The sequence below is a fragment of the Meles meles genome, chromosome 18 (genome assembly GCF_922984935.1).
Source record: "Meles meles chromosome 18, mMelMel3.1 paternal haplotype, whole genome shotgun sequence".
Classification (NCBI taxonomy): domain Eukaryota; kingdom Metazoa; phylum Chordata; class Mammalia; order Carnivora; family Mustelidae; genus Meles; species Meles meles.
This window is the reverse complement of record NC_060083.1, coordinates 63,616,391-63,636,141: the sequence shown is the minus strand read 5'-3', so window position 1 is coordinate 63,636,141 and position 19,751 is coordinate 63,616,391. Positions and strand designations below refer to the sequence as shown.

Below are 19,751 nucleotides of genomic sequence, written 5' to 3'. Positions count from 1 at the left end.
CTCTCATCATGGCACCCCCAGAAACTTACATGTGCTCACTGCAGCCAGGACGGGACAGCCAAGGTGGTGGGCATTCGGTCACATTTCTGACCTGCGGTGCGCCTGGCACAGCTGTGGGACCGACACTGACCCACACAGGGGAGTCCCTCAATTTGCACGTTAGGTCCAGAGGCAGGTGAGCCTGGGGCTGGCTCCTCTGGGATTCTCCCTGCTCCTGGTGGTCCAGAAGGGCTGCAGCAGCTCCGACCATCGCGGGGGAGGGTGTGCTTCTCTTTCTCTTCAACGCAGATGGAAATGCTTCTCCAGAGCTCCTGACAGACCCTCCTCCACCTCATCAGGGCATTGTCTCAAACCCTGAGGACAGCAGCCAGGGGCTGTGTTGGGGTCCTCAGCGGGAAAGCTGGGGAAAGCTGGTGTGGAGGAGCCTTCAACACGGTCTGTGCAGGGGAGGGTGGGTTGCTGTTGTCCTTGGTGAGCAGGGCTTTGTGATTAAAAAGACAGACGCATTTCATGTAGGCTTTTGGTTCACCCTTTGAAAAACTGAGGTGGGAGGAACAGGTTGAAATTAATGCGGTTTAGGATGTTTGAATGACCTACAGAGCTGTATACCGGAGTACCGAGTGCGCATGACCGAGTTACCTGTTGATACTCGACGTCGTGTAAGAGTACCTTTGAAGACCTCGCTGGTTTCCTCAAAGACACTCTTAGGCAGACAGGAACTCTGCTGGAGGGGGAACGTGTGTTCCCAAGCACCGATGGGCGAGTACAAAGCTGGAAATCGGACCCCAGACAAGCAGTCTGGAGGCTCCATTCTAGAAACTGAGGTGAAGTGGGTTCCGTGTTTGCCCATTTTCAGTGCATGGTGAGTAGCAACCGTGAGCGGTCAGAGCGCTGACTGGTTTGACGGTGTGGGACATCTGCGTTTAAACGTGGAGAATTACCTTGAGTTCACGGTGTATCTCAGGGGACACGTGGTTCTTACCCTGGAAGGACACGCACGCTCCTTGGTTTCCAGGCGGGACAAGAGCCACCCCCATCCTGCCCCCAGCAGGCCTGGCCGATCCCTGCTGCACCCCCATCTGAGGCCGGGGCCTGAGCCCCAGCCCGACCCCCTGCACCCAGACAGTTGCCTGGGGTCCAGATCACCTGGCTGCACCCAGGGCCTCCCTCCTCCATCCTATCTGAAGGGTAGGACCCTCCACCCCAGCCCTCCGCCAAGCCCCACTTCCGACAACCCCGACCCACACCTGCTTCCTACCCCTCTCTCCTCTTGCCCCACTGCAGGGCCTCAGGACTACAACCGTGGTGCCTCACCCCCCCAGCCTGCGTTGGTGGACACCTCCTCCCCACCTTCCTCTGCAAGTGCCTGCCTGCCTCCCCCGCAAGCCCTGCTAGCTTCCAGCACCAGACCCCATCTTGGGATTACGTGCGATTGGGCTGGGGGCATCGGCCTTGATCCTTGACCCCCCGTGGTCAGCGTGAGCCCGTACACAATCAGTGCTCAATCAAGCTGAGCAGGGAGATAGCTGGAAAGAATGGAGCCCAGGGAGGCCCTTAGTCTGCAGCCCAGGGACCTGGATTCCCGGGAAGAACCTATGATTAGAGCAAGGGCCCAGCATTGTTGAGAAAGTAGGTTTTTACAGTGGACTCTTCCTGGGAGGAAGTACTACATCTCGTAAAGCTGTTTTCTCCACCTTGAAGCAGCCGGTTGCTAGTTTCCCTTGAAGCTAAATGAGTGTGTTTTCAAGGGGAAGAGGTCGTATGGGGAAAGAACCAAGCCTTCTGGATGCCGGCGCTTCAGTAAGGAGAGGCCAGCCTGGAACGGCCAGTCCGAACAGAAGGGACTGCCCTCCGCCAGCAGTACCCGCCGCGCACTTAAATGACTTAAAGTCAAGCCGACAGATGTACAGAAATGGGACTGAGGATTCACGGAAGACCAGAAGGTTAACCTGCGATGTGATGGAAAAGTCTCACATGTCTAAAATAATCCCTTTTTCACTTCAAAAATGACCTAACTGGATAGAGACTTTCTGAAGCAAGATGACAAAGTTCACATATGAGTGATTCATCACAGTCGAGCAGGACAGCAGCACGCGGCCAGGGCCGCAGCAGAAAAGCACAGCGGTCGGGCCCCACTGGCCACTCGGCGCCTGCCTTGGGAAGCCTGACCCAACTCGGAGGGGCAGGCCGGGGCACTGGGACTTCCAGGAAGCAGTGTGCTGGTGTGTCTGACCCGGGGTGGTTGGGGCAGTCGGCCTCCCAAGTGTCCCTGCCACGTGTGTGGACACGCAGGGAGCAGAACGCCCGCTGGGGCAAAGGGGGCTCCAGACCTCAGCTAGTTGCGGCGGATGGTGGACACCGACTTCCTTATGGCCGAGAAATACATTTAAACACTGTAGAGGGTTTTCTGCGAGAAGTTAGTCCCCTTCTCCCTCCTCCCTCCCTACCACTCCCCTGCCTGCCTCCAGTCCCATCTCTGTCCCCCAGACCACAACTGTCCGGTCCCCTGCTCCTTTCCAGGTGCGCCCTGCTCTCTGTGGCCACAGAAGCAAATATTTAAAAGTGTGCATGCCTCCCCTTTTCTTTTCAGTTGTATACAGCAGCAGACAGCTTGCTTTTTAAACCCCCATCTGCCGTCCTTCTCTGCGTCGGTACAGACCACAAACAGAGCTAACATCTCCCAGTAGGTCAGTGATCCGCTGCTTTAAGTGCTTTGTATTCATGGACGTTTCAATGGCCTGTGGTCTTCAATCCTAAGACCGTGCTGCAGTGTATGTGCCGGGCTGTGGGAGTCTGTTGTCAGGATGGTATCTCCAGGTCGAATCACTGGGCCAAAGGTGTGAGTGTTTGAGTTCTGTGGAGCTATTTCCAAATCACCCTCAAGAAGCTGGCCCGGTTTGTGTTCACGGCTGCAGGGCGTATGAGTGTGTTTCCTAACTCCCATAGTGGTGGATTTTTTTTTTTAAGATTTTATTTATTTGAGAGAGAGAGAGAAAATCTCAGGCAGACTGAGCTGAGCGCAGATCCCCTTGTGGGACTCAACCCCGAGATCAGGGCCTGAGTCAAAACCAAGTGAGCGGCTTCACTGTCTGAGCCAGCCAGGCGCCCCGCACTTCTGGATTCTTATCAAGCGTTTTCTCTTTTGCCAATGTGATGATGAAAAATACTTTCATTACTGTTTTAATTGGCAGTTTTAAACTATGGGTGAGGCAGGCTGTCTTTCAGGTGCTTTGGTCGTTAGGCTCGCAGAGTAAGAAAATGCATGTTCATTGTGAGCTGTGAAAGTCAGAACCCAGAAGGAGGGGCCTCTGACCCTGCTCTGGGAAGTGGGTGGCTGAGGATCTGTTTTTACACATGAATATCACCTGAACGGGGTCAGCGTCCGTGGGACCACTGCTGTCCCATTTTCAAGTGAGGAAACCAAGGCCCAGGACTCTGAGTTCCTGCCCAAGGCGGGGGAGCGCCTAGCCAGAGGGCCCAAGTCCTGGTCCTCCCTGCACTCCTGAGGCTCCGGAGGCGACAGGCCAGACCAGAGCCAGGGCAGGTGGCTGGGGGAAGGGCCAAGACTGTCCCAGAGGTCAGACAGATAATGGCCCCGGGGCACCTGAGAAATGTGGCTGCGGGGACAGGAGGAGTGTCCGAGGCCCTGCCCACTCAAGGCGGGTCCTGCTCCAGCTGGTGGGGGGAGTTCTAGGGTGGGGTCGGAAAAGGTCCCTCTGTGCACCCAGTGCGCCCCTGCGTGGAGACCCTCCCCCTCCCTCCCTTGCTGCGCCCAAGGGGATCCCCTAGGGGATCAAAATGAGGACAACTTTCAAAGGATACAATGCGGGTGTCATTTTCTTTTCTTTCAATTATTGTTCTTTTGAAAATTACATAAGTGTTTCCTGAAATTAAACATTTTTCTCTTTAAAAAGGATTGCATAAAAGGTTAAGAAAAGGCTATGCCTGGTGCTACTAACTGGCTTCTAATCCAAAATTATTTTTAAATCCTGTGTGGTAAGAACGTTTCCAAAGAGCTCTCTCTACAGAGATGACATCTAAATCAGATAAGCACATTGCCAGGCTGTTCTTAACCAGCGATCCACATAAAAACAGAACCAGCCACCTCGTGTTCACAGCCCGAGCACGCGTGGAGGGTCTCTCGGCAGCAGGTCCCTTTCTCAGCAGCTCCCGGAGCTCAGAGGCCGGGGCTCTGCCTTCGCGTGAGCAGACCTGGGCCCACAGACGCTAGGTCACTCCCCTAAGGTCTCCCAGCTCCCGGTCTGGGGATTAGGACCAGAGTCCAAGCCGCTGCCCTCCGGACCCTGAGCCCACCGGCTGAGAAGAGTCCGCGTCACGTCACGGTGCCCATGGACGCCAGGCACGGATGGCTGCGTGCAGGCCTCGGGGCCGCGCTACCCACAGGGCGGTCCTCCGAGTGGTGGTGGTGGCGGGCCGCGGGCAGGCTCTAGCTAGCCCGTGACACTGTCCTGCGGTTGCCCCTCAACGGCAGACGGTCCACGAGCCAGATTGTCCCATTTTTCAAGAGAAGCTGGAAATCTTGTTTTTATATAGCATGTTTTCGTTTTTGAGTATTGGCAACTAATTAAAATCAGAACAATGCGTGGGCCAAATTACCGCTGGTTTGTGAGGTACACACTCCCCTGAGCCGGGCCCGGCTCCGCCTCGTGCCGTGTGGCCCCCCGGCGGGGGGCTGTGCCTAGGACTGCACGCACACAAGGAGGAGACAGACCACATGCTGCAGCGACCCGGATGTGCCAGGTGGGCTCCAGAGAGAGGCCCAGCCGCTGGCAAAGGTCCTTCCCAGTCGGGGAGTCTGGTGACTGCTGGGAAAACTGGGCTTCTCTCCTGGAGAGTCCCGGTATGTTTCCGCTTGTTATCGCAGGGCAAACACACCAGGCCCTCCATCCTGCAGCGTGTCTCCTGCCTCTGCCTAGGGCTGTGTGGGTCCCCAGGACTCCATCTTATCTGTCCCCTTCTTGGTGTCTGTGTTCTTGAGCGGAGACTGTCCTGTGCCCTCCCTGAAGGCTGCACGGGCTCAGGAGCAGGGTCTGGACCTTCCTCTGAAGGCTCCTTGCTTCAGCTGTGGCTCTGCGAGCCCAGCCCTGGTCTGAGATCATAAAAACCTACAGTGAACGTGGGATCTTAGAGTTACCCCATCCACGTCTGCTGAAGACCAAGGGTATTACCATCTGGCTTCCCCAGAGATGCTCCTGTTTTTCTCATGAAACCCAGGGTTTGCACACAGGACCGCAGGCCGATGGCCCAGCACTGGTTTTGAGTGATGGCCACTTGTGATACGGATTTGTGGTAAGGCAGGTTAGAATGACACAGGTTAGGTGACCTGAAAGAATGTCTTGTGATTCCATTGTAAATGCACCTGGAACAATACATTCTCTTCTTCCCATGTAGTCCTCATACCTGGGCACTAACCAGGGACCTCCCCTTGGGTCTGAGAGCCTTACTGGAATGTGAGCGTCTGTGAGACAGACAGACCTAGGAGAACCTTGTGAGACCCTACTCAGAGACCAGCAGCATAAGCCACAGGAAAGGAGGCCAGCTAGAGCCAGGGGGGCTGGCCTCTGCACCAGAAACATGTTGTGAGGCAATTCCCAGTCAGGGCTCATTGGCTGGGCTCTGGGAGCTGCTGATGGGGTGGAGTGCCTCCCGCTGGAGAGCTCAGCACGCGTTCTTGCTGGCCACTGCCACAGAGAGACCTCGTGAGGCACATGGGGGCAAGGGCTGGCCCTGAGAACCAGGAAGCTTATTCAGCACTGTGACTGTTAGGTTATGGGACCCCAGGGGGCAAGGGGTCTTCCCCCTTGGCCAGCACCCTTTACCCTCTTGGCTCTGCCTGTTCCCACTGTCAGGCAGGACTGGATGGGAGCACCTGGCACCAGTGAAATTGTTACGGGTTGCTGTGCGCTACCTGTCGGCACTGTTGTGATCACAACCAAAGAAATCCCAGAACCAGCGTTACGGTCAGAGGAGGGAGCAGCGCCGGGTCCCGAGCTGGGCAAGCAGCGCCGGCTTCCTTCCTGGGCTAATGATTACTACCTGAGACATTTTAGGAAGTGCAGAGTGTCCTGTAAACTTTTTGAGAAGCGACGGTCAAGTAGGTCTTTGTTAGCTCTCCTCTTGAAAGCATTTTGATGAAACAGTTATGCCACTTGGGAGAAAGTTTATGTAGAAAAAACTTCTATACCAAAGTAAATACTTTAAGAAATAGCCAAATGGGCTTACTCTTCAGCGGTGTGTGTTCTGGGGCCGCAGCATGGCTAATGCCCTCTTCCTCTTCTGGCTGGGCTATTCTATGGACTAGACTTTCATGCCTCTCCGTAAACAGCTAGGGAAGTTGGACAAAATACATGAAACAACTGTTTTCAGGCATCAGGCAATAGTCAGCACAGGACCATGGTCCTTGAAAAAAGGAAAACAAATGAGGTGAGTTCCAGAATCCCCGACTTTCTGCCTGAAGGCAATTTCTGGGCTGAAGACAGAGAGGGAGGCCAAACAGAACTCAGCAGCCTTACTGAGTTGCAAAAATGGGAATTGGAGTTTGGGAAGGCAGAGGGGACTGGCAGTCGCAGGACAGTCTAGAAAGGAGGATACTACACAGAAGAGAGCTCCAAAAACCTGTAGAGGCATTTTTTTGAGTCCTCCCTGCGTACTAGCCCATAGACTCGTAGCGTAGCTATCTATACAAAGAGGGGAAGGAAAGACAGACAACTTGTAAGCCGAACCATTTCCAGAGCTGTCAGAGTAGGGAGATGCTGAGTCCGAGTGATGAGTCTCCATCGTCACCTCCCTTTAGTGGAGACCAAGAGAAGTCACACATCAGCAGTAGGCCTAGGTACCTCTGGAGTGAAGCCCCACGTAGACTTAGACTAGAAAAGTTAAAAATCTTCCAAATGCCAATCAAGGAGCCTAACTGCCCACCCAAATAAAACCAACAGTCTAAAACAATTTTTTCAAGGAAATGTTACAATGCCTAACACCCAGTCAAAACTTGCCAGACATGTGAAGAAGCGGGAAACGTGATCCACGTGCGAGAAGAAAATCCATCGGTAGAAAGAGGCCCAGAAATAACTGTGACGAGGCGGGAGCAGACAAAGATAGTAAAAAGAACTGGAATGACCACGTTCAAATATTTAAAGGAAAACATTCATGTGATGAGAAGAACTGAGAATATGAAAAGTTCTAAACAAAATTTCTGTACATGGAAACTATAATATTTGATAAGGAAAGCTCTCTAGATGGGATTACCCCAAGAATAAAGATGGTAGAAGGAAGAACAGAAAGTTCCAAGTCATAGCAAGAGAATCTGTCCTAAATGATACTCAGAGAGAAGAAGGCTCGGCCTCCTGCCAGTGTCCATCAGTCTGACAGAAAGGGGAGAGAACAAGGAAGAGACAAACTATTTCAAGCAATAATGACTAGGGTCACCTGGGTATCTCAGTTGGTTGAGCGTCTCTTTGATTTCAGCTCAGGTCATGATCTTGGTGTCATGAGATTGAGCCCCATGTCAGGCTCCACGCTGAGCACAGAGTCTGCTGGAGATTTCCCACTTGCATGCTCGCTCTCTGTAAAAGAAAAACAAAAAACAGATTCCCCCCCTAAATTTGATGCAAACTCTTCTCTCACTGATCCGGGTTCAACGACCCCAGCAGCTGGCTAAACACACGCGTGCCACCCAGGGAGTACTGCAGCTGAGTTTCTGAAAATCAGTGATAAAGAAAATCTAAAAAGCAGTCAAAGGAAAAACAAAGGACACAGTACATAGAGATGAACAAATAATCATGGCAGACTTCTCTTCAGAAACTGTGCAAGCCAGAAGACAAAGGCTCATTGGGTTTAAAATACTGAAAGAAAAGCTGTCAAAATGGAATTCTGTATCTAGCAAAAATATCCCCCCAAAATTAAGGCAAAATAAAAGCTTTCACAGATAAACAAATCTGATAGAATTCACCACCAACTGAGCCCACTACATGAGTTAGAGGATGCTCTTCGCTGGACGGAAACGGGGTCACCAGAGAATAACCCGGAGGGCAGACATGGCGGGTCTGCAGGTAAATGAAGAGGACAGGCTTACATTTTTCTTCAAATGCTAACTGACTGTTTAAAATGCACATATTAACGGTGTCTTATGGGGCTTGTGAGACATGTGGAAGTCAGAGGTGTGTGCTACCTGTCACGAGGTGACAAGATGGCAGGCGTGGTGGGACAGGGAAGAGGAAGCACGCTCTTGCCAGGCTCCTGGAGCAGCGTGTCACAGCAGAGTGAGGTAAGTTAAAAGTGCACGTCGCAAACCACAGAACGGCCATAAAACCAGGGACGAAGAAGAGCCAGTAGTGCAGTATAGGCACAATGGAGTGAAAACATCAACGCAAGAGCAGCCTCCAACAGAGGGAGAGAAGAGCCAGGACCGACGGGGGACAGGAAACGATCAGCGATTTAGCAAGAAGATACATTTGAAACATTGAAACCAGTCATGCTGATAATTACATTAAACGTAATGGTCTAAATATTGCGTTAAGAAGCCGACTGGGAGCAGAAGTCTCGACTGTGTGCTATCTACACGAAACCTGCTTGTACATGCAGAGACAGAGACAGGGGAGGCTGGACGGCTGCCTAACGTCGAGCAGGGTGGACTTCCCAACGAGGCGTACTAAGATTAAGAGGTACATTTCGTGACGGCATCGAAGTCAGTTCATCAGGAGGACACAACCTTCCCAAGTGTGTATGCTCCTAATACAAGCATGGTAAACGCATGGAGTTTAACAGCTCTCAGAAAAAGGGCCGCCGGGGGGCTCAGTCAGTGGAGCATCCACTCTTGATTCAGCTCGAGTCGTGATCTTTGGGTCGCGAGATCGAGCCCCACATCAGGCTTTGCACTCGGCATGGAGTCTGCTTGAGATTCTCTCTCGTCTCCCTGTGCCCTTCCCCCACACTTGTGCTCGCTTGCTCTCTCTAAAATAAATAAATAAAATCTTTTTTAGAAAACCCTCTCAGAAGTGGAAGGAAATGTAGAGGGTCCATCATTATACTTGGGGCCTTGCAGATTTCTCTGGCAGTAATCAACAGAACAAGGAGACAGAAAAGTCAGTCGGAGTCTAGAGGGTTTCAGCAGCTCGGTCAGCCAGCTGGGCCGAGCAGGCATGCGTACAGCTCTGTAACCCAAACCCGAACACACACTCTTTTCAGATGCACATGGGACATTTGACCATCAAACTGGTCTTGGTAAATTTGAGAAGATGGTAATCGTACGTACTGTATTTGCCGGCTGCAAACATATTGTATTGGAAATCAAGAACAGAGAAGTATCTCAGAAAATAACAACAGAAAAATACTCGTGGGTCAAAGAAGAAATCACAGAGTAGTACTTGGAAACTTAAGCGTCCAAATACTTACATGCGAGAACACTGTTCTAAATTCAGTCACCCACCTGGCCCACCTCGAAAAGCTAGACAAATAAGGGGCGCCTGGGTGGCTCTGTTGGTTAAAGCGACCGACTCTTGATTTCAGTTCAGGTCATGATCTCGGGGTGGTAAGGTTGAGCCCCATATGAGGCTCCACACTGTGTGCTTGAGATTTTCTCTCTCCCCTCCCTCTGCCCCTTCCCCATCTCTCTCTCTCTCTCTTTTTTTAAGATTTTATTTATTTATTTAACAGAGAGAGAGAATGAGAGAGCACAAGCAGGGGGAGAGGCAGAGGGACGCAGCTCCCCACTGAGCAGAGAGCCTGATGCAGGGCTCCATCCCAGGACCCTGAGGTCATGACCTGAGCTGAAGGCAGAGGCTTCACCGACTGAGCCACCCGAGTGCCCCACCCCATCTCTAAAATTAAAAAAAAAAAAAAAATCTTGGGAAAATAAGAACAAACTATTCAAAGTTTAGGTTTATAGTAGGAGAAAATAGTAAAGATCAAAGTGGGGAACAAAGGGGCTTCTGGGTGCGCTCGCTCTCTCTGATAAATAAGTAAAGTTTTTTTTTTAAATCATGCACCCGAAGAGTTTAGCACGAATGTTTATAGCTGCTTCAAGCCCAGATAGGGGACGAGGCGAGCACTCCCCCAGAGTAGAACAGAATACTAACCCGCAAGTAAAGGAGCTCGGGTCGTTCATAAGAACAGGAATGTTCTCAGGAAACATGTCTTTGGTTTCTGGGAGAACCAGACTTCAAAAAGTGCCCAGGGTCTTGTGTTCCATTGACGTGAGACTCTGGAAGAGACTGTGTGGTCAGTGGTGGCAGAAGGCAGGGCTGGCTTGGGGCTGCGGGGGGGGGGTCAATGTTCCAAATGCGTCAAGGCGTATGTTTTCTAAAAGCCATTGAAATGTGCAGTTAAGAATGGGTGCAGTGGGCGACTGGGTGGCTTGGTTGGGCGACTGCCTTCGGCTCGGGTCGTGATCCTGCAGTCCCGGGACTGAGTCCCGCATCGGGCTCCCAGCTCGGCGGGGAGTGTGCTTCTCCTGCTGGCCTCTCTCCTCTCATGCCCTCTGTAAATGAATGAATAAAATCTTTAAAAAGCAGGGGGGTGCATTTTATTGCCTGTAAGTTGTGACTGGACAGAAGCAGTTTTCTCAGTAAGGAGCCGCGGTGGTCCAGTGACTGCTCCCGGCCGGCATCCGTGTGTCGGTCTCTCTCCTGCCGTCGCGAAAGACATCACCCGCGTCCCTTCCAGGTCCCTGCAGGACCTCGGAGGAGCCTGGTAATTCTTATCAATTTGCGCAGCTCTCTTAATTATTCCGCGCCGTGGAACTTAGGAGCTCCTGGGGGAGGTCATTACCATAGCCTGTGTCCTCCCAGCGGGGCCCCCGGGCTTCTCGGAAGGGCCCCAGGAGCCCCTGCGGGTCGGCAAAGGTGAAGACATTACCCTTTAAAAGACATTAAACCCGGGTGTAGAACAAACCTACTTGGCTTTCTCGCTCGCTCTTACCTGAGGTGTAACCGGCTCCCGTCGGCTTCAGGCGTTACGTCCGCTGCCTCATGGGGTCACCTCCCGTCTGGAGAAGGCTGCAGATCGGTCGCACTCACTCACCTCTGCTAGGGAAGGGCCACCCCGCGGCCCCCCGCCAGCCCCCCACAGTGTGTAACCGGGGGCCCCTGCACTCACGAAGCAGGCGGCCGTCCTGCTCACAATTTCCCTGTTTCTGACATTTTATCCTCCCTACCAGGCGGTTGCTGTTCTAGGACGTTCCCCAGAGTTCCTGGGTTGGCCTACTCACGCACACTCATCCCAGCAGTCCGTCTTCCCTCAGTCCGTCATGCTGTCGTTTTCAGAAGGCGACTGTCGCCTTCTTCCCCTCCAAGCCTTCTACTCCAGATCCCTCGCTCTTTCCCTGTGGAGTTGGCTGGACCCCACGGCCGCCGCAGGACGGTGGGCATCTATCTCATCCACTCACAAACCCGAAGGCAGTGAGGCTGGATTTTCCACCAAATATGTATGATTGCTGTGTTCTAAAAATACACCCTCCATCAAATTAAAGATTTCTCCTATAACCCACACTTACTGAGAGCTTTCATCACAAATAGGTATTAAACTGTCAGTTTTTCCACACTGATTATGGTAGACATGACTTTTTTCCGTTTTCACTCCTTGATGTGGTAAATATGTTGTCGATTTTCTGAGAAGAAGCCAGCCTCGCATTACTGAGATAAGTTCTTCTTTTTCTTTTTCCTTTTTTTTAAAGATTTTATCTATTTATTTGACAGGGAGACAGGGAGAGAGGAAACACAAGCAGGGGGAGCGCGAGAGGGAGAAGCAGGCTTCCCGCCCGGCAGGGAGCCCGATGCGGGGCTCCATCCCAGGACCCCGATGCGGGGCTCCATCCCAGGACCCCGATGCGGGGCTCCATCCCAGGACCCCGATGCGGGGCTCCATCCCAGGACCCCGATGCGGGGCTCCATCCCAGGACCCCGATGCGGGGCTCCATCCCAGGACCCCGATGCGGGGCTCCATCCCAGGACCCCGATGCGGGGCTCCATCCCAGGACCCCGATGCGGGGCTCCATCCCAGGACCCCGATGCGGGGCTCCATCCCAGGACCCCGATGCGGGGCTCCATCCCAGGACCCCGATGCGGGGCTCCATCCCAGGACCCCGAGGTCACAAACTGAGCTGAAGGCAAGAGTCAGAGGCTCCACCAACCGCATCACCAGGCGCCCCTCCCCGTTGCGTTTTCTGAACTTTTATCTCTGACATGCACAGTGACCCTGCCTCGGTGTCCACGTGGGGACCACAAGCCCTGGAGCCAGCCCCCCTTTCCGTACAGGAGCCTTTTCTGGAAGCGTCTGTCCTGAGAGCCCCCAGCGGCACTGCAGCCCGCAGAGGCAGGAGGGCAGACCTGTCTCCTGAGGGCCGGGCCTCTGCCGGACAGTCCAGGAGCAGCCAGTGCCCTCCGCCAGTCCCTGCAGCCCTGCCATCTTCTGGCCCGTCCGTGGTGCTTCCGCCTGCCCCCCCCACCCCGGGCCTCGCAGAGCCGCCCACGGGCCGCGCATCAGGGCCCCTGGCTCCCTGTGGGCGGAGAACCCTCTAGGCAGGCCGACGTGTCGTGGGCTCCTGTGGGGAAGCCAGGGGCTCCATCAGGTCGGCTTCTGGGCTTTGCGAAGCCTCCTTTGAGCTGGGGCACACGACAGAGAGACACTCCGGCCCCTGCGGGCAGCCGAGGCCCCCTTCAAGCTGGAGTCCAGCCCCCAAGGGTGGCCAGGGCCCCTTTCCAGGCGGAGTCGGGAGCACGCCGTGGCACTGTGGTTCAGGCCCTGAGGCCCACGTCTCCGCGCAGTTTGGCTTGGCCTCCCGGGCGGGGGTGGGGGGTGGGGGGGGCATCCGACGCCTATCGCCCCAGGCCCCTTTGGAGCAAAGTTAACCACTGTCCCCTGGGTCCCCTGGAGAGGGTCAGGGGCGGTGAAGGGGGACGGGGACACTGCGGCCCGGGGATGAGGCAGGAATGCGCGCAGAAAGCTGTGCCCTGAGCCCTGCTGGCTCGGCGTCCGGGCTCGGCACACAGGACGCGCGTCCTCTCGTGGCCAGCCCTTCCGGAGGGAAGCGCCCCGGGAAGCCACCGCAGGCCTTCCCGCTCCCCACGCGGCTGCAGCCAGACAGGGAGCCGCACCGGAGCCACAAGCCACGTCCCAGAGCCTGACCTCCAGGCCCGGACCCAGGGAAACCTGCGCGGGGACCCCCCGCTCTGCCGGTACCTCGGCGGTTGGCCTGTGGGCATTCTGTCCCTTTGCCTCTGCTTCTGGGGCACCTTAGAGCACCCGCGTGCAGCCCTCACCAGACCCCCAGAGAGCCATTTTAGGGTCTGGTGTGGGGAGCCTCTGGCCGGAGTGGCTCAGCGCCTTGAGCAAGATGGGCAGCTTGTGGGTGCATGGCCAACGGCAGCCCTCCCAAGGGGCCGTGTTTTCGAGAGAAAGGAAGGCATTGCCTCAGTCCTCCACAGCGGCCTCCTCCGCCAAGAGGGGCAGAGAGCAGCTCACTGCAGCGTGTGGCCGGGGCACGAGGCCGGGCGGCTCAGCACGTGTGGCAGGGAGCCTGCCAGCCGTGACCGCGGTGCGCCGGCCACGGTCCCGTGTGGACACAAGTCCTTCGTGAATCTCACCCCGTGTAGCCAGCTTTTAGGCTTAGATCTGTGGAAAGGAGGCAGGCGAGAGCGCACCCCTCCCCCTCCGTTCTCCACCCTGTGCCTCACAGGACGGCTCCCTGAATGCTCCCCAGGCCCTCGGCCCAGGGTCCCGACGTCCGTTCACACAGGCCGCACCCCCGGCTTGTCCACTGCACGCTTCCCCTGCTGGGGCCCGGGCACTTCTTCCCGCCACGACCTCTGCGGGGTTGAGCGGCCCGGCTGTCACTCACTGCCCCTTCCCGGACCTGCGGCCTGGGACCTGCGGTCCTCACCGTCCCAGCCCCGCCCCCGTCCCACCCCTGCACCCACACCTCTGCGGCCTGCGCGCCCCACCTCTGGCCTCTTTCCTGTGCTGCCCAGCCTCAGGGCCCAGAGAAGGAACAGAGGCCACGTGGAGGGCTGGGCCGCTCTCCGGGTTCTGCCTGCTCGCCTCGGACAAATCAGCCCCCGACAAGGGCAGGGCTCACTGCTCTCACAGGGTATGTCCCCTCAGTTCCCTTCCCCGGGGCCCCAGGACACTCCCTGCTGCCCAGCAGCGCTTCCTGAGACGCAGGACAGGAGCCACACCGGGCCGGGCCACACTGAGAGGCATCAGCAGACAGGCCTGGGCAAACTCAGATCTAGGGAGGGGCACCCCAAAAATGAGCGTAGGAAGGAGTGATTAAGGGCTGGCATTGGGTATTAACCTCAGGGAGGAGGGGCAGAGCAGGCATGCCGGTGTGATTAGCACGAGGGTCCCAGCCCCAGGCCAGGGGCAGCCTGAGGGGCCCTGAAGGATCTGGGGTTTCCTGTGCACTGCCCTCCCCCTGCTGAGTATGGCTGTGCCCGGAATGTCCACCCAGAGTCTCTGTACTGAGGGCACACAGCATCTCCCTGCAGGGTCACTCCGGGCAGGCTCGGGGCTCTGGCAGCTTCTGGAGACTCAGGGCGTGGGCTTAGAGAGAGAGACCGCCCCGCGTGATGCACGGTCTCCCAAAGGCCTGGGCTCCGTCCCACCATGGTAGGAAGCCTTGAAAGGTTCTGGGGAGTTTGGCATATTCTAATTCACAACCATGTATCAAAAGGAGGGTTGGGGGGCGCCTGGGGGGCTCAGTCGGTTTCGCATCCGACTCTCGATCGCTCAGGTCTTGATCTCGGGCTCGTGAGTTCAAGCCCTGTGTTGGGCTCCACACTGGGCATGGAGCCCGCTTACAGGAAAGTTGCAGGGGTTGGGATGAGAGGCAAGGCGAGGTGCGGGTACCGTTCATCTCATTTGAGAAGGACTGGACCCCGCGGCATGAGGGGCTCCTGCGGAAGCAGGAGGGAGGCTTCGGTGGAAGCAGGGCCTGTCGGCACCCAGGATGGAAGGAGGGGGGCCGGGAGGGCTGCCTGCACCCACCGAGGCTGCCGTGAGCCTGACCTGCTCCTGAGAGCCGCCAGCCTCCCCAAGCCAGAAGAGGGCTTGCAGCCGCTCCAGGCAACCGGGCAGCTCGGAGCACTCCCAGAGCCCTGGGAGCCCGGCATGGACACGGGCTCCCACTCTCAGGTTCTTAGCCGCAAGGCCTTGGGCGCCGCGGAGCCAGACCGGCAGCTGACAGGAGGCAAGTCAGGCCCCAGCGCAGAAAGAGCAGTCCCAGGCCGGGCTCTGCAGGTGGGGATCGGGCAGGGCAGAGCGGAGGGGGATCCCCCCGCCACAAACCAGCCACGTGCCTGAGCGAGGAGGGTGCGTCTCAGGTTATGGTTACAGGGCAAACAGGCATGACCCGTCCAGCTTCACACCTGGGCCAGCTGGCTGCCTCCTCGCCGCCTCGGGGAGGGCTCTGCGGGAAGGGGCCTGACAAAAACCCCCGAGACCGCATGGCTGCCTCCGCCGTCTTCTTTCAGAGGCCCTGCTCCCCCTGTCAGCGTCGCGGGCCCCGAGCGCAGGGCCTCGGGGCCTGGGCTCTTCCTCCTCCCAGAGCGTCAGTGTCCCCCGCCTCTCCAACCCCGGTGGCAGTGGATGGCGAGGGGGAACTCGGGCCAGGCCTGCGGAATCCCTGCAGGGCCGGGGGGCTGGTCCCTCACATTGTGGGGTCAGGGTCCCAACTCTGCCCCTCCCCGCTGGCCACTGCCTTCGGAGCAGAGGATGGGCCTAGTTTTGGGGTTTTTTTAAGATTTTATTTATTTATTTATTTATTTATTTGAGGGAGAGAATGAGAGCAAGAGAGAGCATGAGAAGAGGGCAGGTCCGACGGAGAAGCAGACGCCCTACCACGCAGGGAGCCCGATGCGGGACTCGATCCTGTGACTCCAGGATCATGACCCGAGCTGAAGGCAGTCGCCCAACCGACTGAGCCACCCAGGCGCCCAGGACGGGCCCAGATGTTATCAGCTATCAGCATGGGGCCGGTGAAAGTGGGGGCAGGAGGGCATGTGCGGGGAAGGAAGTGATCTACAGTTAGAGAACCAAAGGCACGGGCGTCTCCTCCATGAGAGAGACACAGCCATGGCCTCGGGAAGCAGAGAGGAACAGGGACATCCAGGGACCAACCTTGCCCCACTCCAGGATGCCGGTGCTTGGAGCCCAGGCCCCGGGAGGAGAACGGGGCCTAAGGAAGGGCCTAAGGAAGGGGGCCTAAGGCTGTGTGGCCCCAGGGAGCCTGTAGGGAACAGACCAGTTCCGGGTACCTGAGAGGACAGAGGAGGCCCACGGCGAGGGCCAGGGACCTGGGCACACAGGGCAGGCCTCCACCTCCCAGCGCTGGGGACACTACCAGCAAGCCCACAGTGTGCCTCACCTGTGTGTCCTTCTCCCGTTCCCTCGGCCCATCCTCAGGCCGCACCCAGTGGGTCCCCGCCACGCGGTGTCCCCCTCCTGTGCTGCGTGCCGCCCTGTGGGGTCCAGGCCCCGGGAGACGTGTGGCGTGGTGTCACCCGTGTGTCTTCTGTGTGAGATGCTGGTGCCGGGCCCCACCTTGCCCCACGTGTGCTCTCTGGGGCGGCTTTTCTCCCACTCGCCGGGACCCTCCTGGGGTCCTCCGGGGACCCCGGCCCTCCCCGCTGGGCCAGTCCACAGAGAGAGCCACTCTGACCTCTCAGGGAACCTTACCGCGGTAGCTGCTTCCCACCACCATCTTTTTTGTTTTGTTTTGTTTACAAAAGAAATACAGTCCTAGTTCTAAAAACTTGTCAAGTAGAGGGAAGCTTGGAAACTGGAAGCCCCTACCGCGCCCGAGTCCAGAGACGCCGCAGTGGCCACTTTGGAAGGGCTGCCCCTGAGCGTGGGCCCACGCGTGCGGCACGTGGTCCAGGCTCCTGGGTCCTCGGCCTGTGCCTGGACGCACACATCAGGACTGCTGGGCAGCGGGAGGGGCTGGCAAGCACGGCCAGCAGGCAGAAGGTGGCTGACAGCTGGGGACAGCCTGAGACCTGCCTTGGGTCAACCATTAACTCAGCACCCGCCCCGGGGGACCCATTACGAAATGGTCCCGGCGAGAGATGGTGTGGCCAGAGTGTCCGGTGGAGGAGCAGCCCCAGGCCCTGCGGTGCATCTGGGGAGTGTGTGTCCCAGAGATCCGCCCCGTGCCCGGCCCCCGGGGCACAGCTGCAGCCGTGGAGCTCGTGCCCCAGGGAGGACCTCTGGCCTGACGGGCTCTGCTCCGAGGGCCAAGGCGTGGGGTTTCTGGGTTGTGCGGGCGAGAGGCGCAGCCGCTTAGCTCGTCCTCGGGGAGCCCAGGCTTCCTGCCCCTTCCTCCCTTCATGCTGTGACAGGTCTTTCTCTTGCTGTCCTTCTGCAGGGTGCACGGCCCGGCCAGCAGCCGACAGCCTCGGACACCTGGACGGATGCTCCGTGGCAACAGGGGCAGCCTTTGCCGTCGAAGGGATGAAGATGGAAGCGCAGGCAAAGGCCCTCCCCGCCAGACCCGCCAGAGCTCCCCCTGCAAAAACGAAAGGCTGCCAGCAGCCCCGCAAGATCCGTAACTACAATGTGAAGGACTGACTTCTCCCGTGGTGGCACGTGGGGCCTGCGCTTTCATCCCGCATCAGGGGTGGGTGTGTGTGCGTGCCCACATGTGCACGAGGAGAGTGTGAGTGTGCGGGTGAGCCCACGGCCCCGGAGCGGAGGCCCCACTGACCGACCCAGAGCCATTAAAGCCTGCGTGTCCCGTGCTCGTGCTCGGCCCTGTGGTCCTTACCTGGGAGAGGAAGCCAGGAGGGCAGCGTGGCTGGTGAGCCTGCTGCGGGGCTGAGGGGCACGGGGAGCAGAATGCCCGCCCACAAAACAGGTGTCTCGGGGCGCCTGGGTGGCTCAGTGGGTTAAAGCCTCTGCCTTTCGCTCAGGTCATGATCCCAGGGTCCTGGGATCGAGCCCCGCATCGGGCTCTCTGCTCGGCTGGGAGCCTGCTTCCTCCTCTCTCTCTCTGCCTGCCTCTCTGCCTACTTGTGATCTCTATCTGTCAAATAAATAAAATCTTTGAAAAAAAAAAAAAACCAGGTGTCTCCCCACAGGGTGCTGCCCGTGTGAGGGGACCTCCTGGAAGAAGGGACGGCCGAGCTGCTGGCCTCTGGCCGCTGGTGGCGTGGGGGTGGGACTTCTAGACCTCTTTGGCCCCATGAGGCCAACCCAGCAGGTCAGGCTGGAGCCTTCTACATCCGCCCCCCACGTAGGACAGAAGTGAGGCATTCCCAGCAGCCTGGTGCCCGGGGCCGGGCACTGAACCCCTTGCCCCAAGTACCACGAAACCACGCCCACACTTCCCCACCTGAGAAACGTCTCACGCCCCCTAACCTCACATGCTTGACACTTGCTCTGCAGGGAGCGGTCACAGTTTCCTGTTGTGCTCGCCTGCAGCCCTCAGCCTCTGGCTCCTTTGGTGTCCACACCTGCTTGGCAGAGCCAGGCCGCTCCGTACCCACAGCAGCGCTCAGCAACGGAGACAGCCTGTCCCCACCCTAGGCAGAGTGCGGTTGTGCCCGCAAGCAGCCTGAGCTCTCTGCACGGAGGCTTTCCCTTTCTGCGCAGCTGGCTCCCACGGAACCGGGCAGACGGCTTCTCCGGGAGGATGGGAGAGTGTCCGGGAAGGCCGACCGGCACACTTCACGCCACCTTTGTGGCTTCCGTTGACCTCGAGCAGAATGTGCACGACGTGCTCTCCCCGCCTGGCTCAGGCGCAGGGGCGCGCGTGGAAGCACACCCCAGGGAGAGGCCACAAACCGGTGGTGGTGCAGCTCACGCGTCTCCCTGAGGTCGGGCCAAGAGATCACAGACCAGGCCCCAGTGGTTTGCAATGGCTCCTGCCCCGTCCTGTGCACCCTTGAGCTCCATGTGACGGCACACGGGCCTGGGGACATCCTTGCCACAGGATAATACTCACCCTGGGCCCTCTGTGCTTCCCGGAGCTGGGCCATGCTGGGCCCTTCCCGCTGTGCCAGGAAGCAGCAACCTGGAGGAAGATTTGCCGGGAGGGGGGGGTGCCAGGGCTCTGCCGTTTCTGGTGTGTCCTTAGAAGTGAGGCATGGCTGTGTGACTTCCTTAAGCTGAGAACCTGAACCGAGATGCATTGTGACTTTCCAAAGAGGCACTTAAGAGCCCATGAGCGGGGCGCCTGGGTGGCTCAGTGGGTTAAGCCTCTGCCTTCGGCTCAGGTCATGATCTCGGGGTCCTGGGATGGAGCCCTGCATCGGGCTCTCTGCTCGGTGGGGAGCCTGCTTCCCTCTCTCTCTGCCTGCCTCTCTGCCTGCTTGTGATCTCTCCCTGTCAAATAAGTAAATAAAGTCTTAAAAAAAAAAAAAAAAAGCCCATGAGCGAATCTCCGAGCCCTCCCTTGAAGGTGCCAACCAGGCCTTCCAGCTCAGGTTGGCCCAGCCTGGGGTAGGCCCCCATCATCTGGCCCCTTGCAGGCTGCCGTGAGCAGAGCCCCACTGACCAGCAAGAAATGAGCCTGGGATCGCTCAAGTCACCCAAGGTTGGAGCATGATGCACCATGGTCCAGTGACTCCCGGCCCAGGGTACAAGGTAGCTGAAAAATTTTTAATTTGGAAGAGAAAGAAAAACCCATGGGAAGGTTGTTCAGGACATTAATTTGGCTGTTGGACTTCAGGACACTCTCCTATCTTTTCCTGGCCTGCGCTTCCTTCCACTATCAGGAGTTAGAAGCCCCCCAGTGACTA

The 19,751-nt window shown here is 57.4% G+C and overlaps 1 protein-coding gene across 7 annotated transcripts in view; it reads left to right on the top strand.

Annotated features, from left to right (window-relative positions):
* CCDC57 (coiled-coil domain containing 57) overlaps positions 1-17,984 on the top strand; it is a 91,241-nt gene extending 73,257 nt beyond the window's left edge. For 6 of the 7 annotated variants that reach the window (XM_045983996.1, XM_045983995.1, XM_045983997.1 and 3 more), the window contains one exon: positions 17,378-17,984. In XM_045983996.1, the coding sequence (XP_045839952.1) occupies positions 17,378-17,580 (203 nt within the window). In that variant the 3' untranslated portion in view covers positions 17,581-17,984. Of the gene's footprint in view, positions 1-1,284; positions 5,804-17,377 lie in introns of those variants that run through there. The other variant, XM_045983998.1, reaches the window with a different exon arrangement.
* The last annotated feature ends 1,767 nt before the right edge of the window (positions 17,985-19,751 follow it).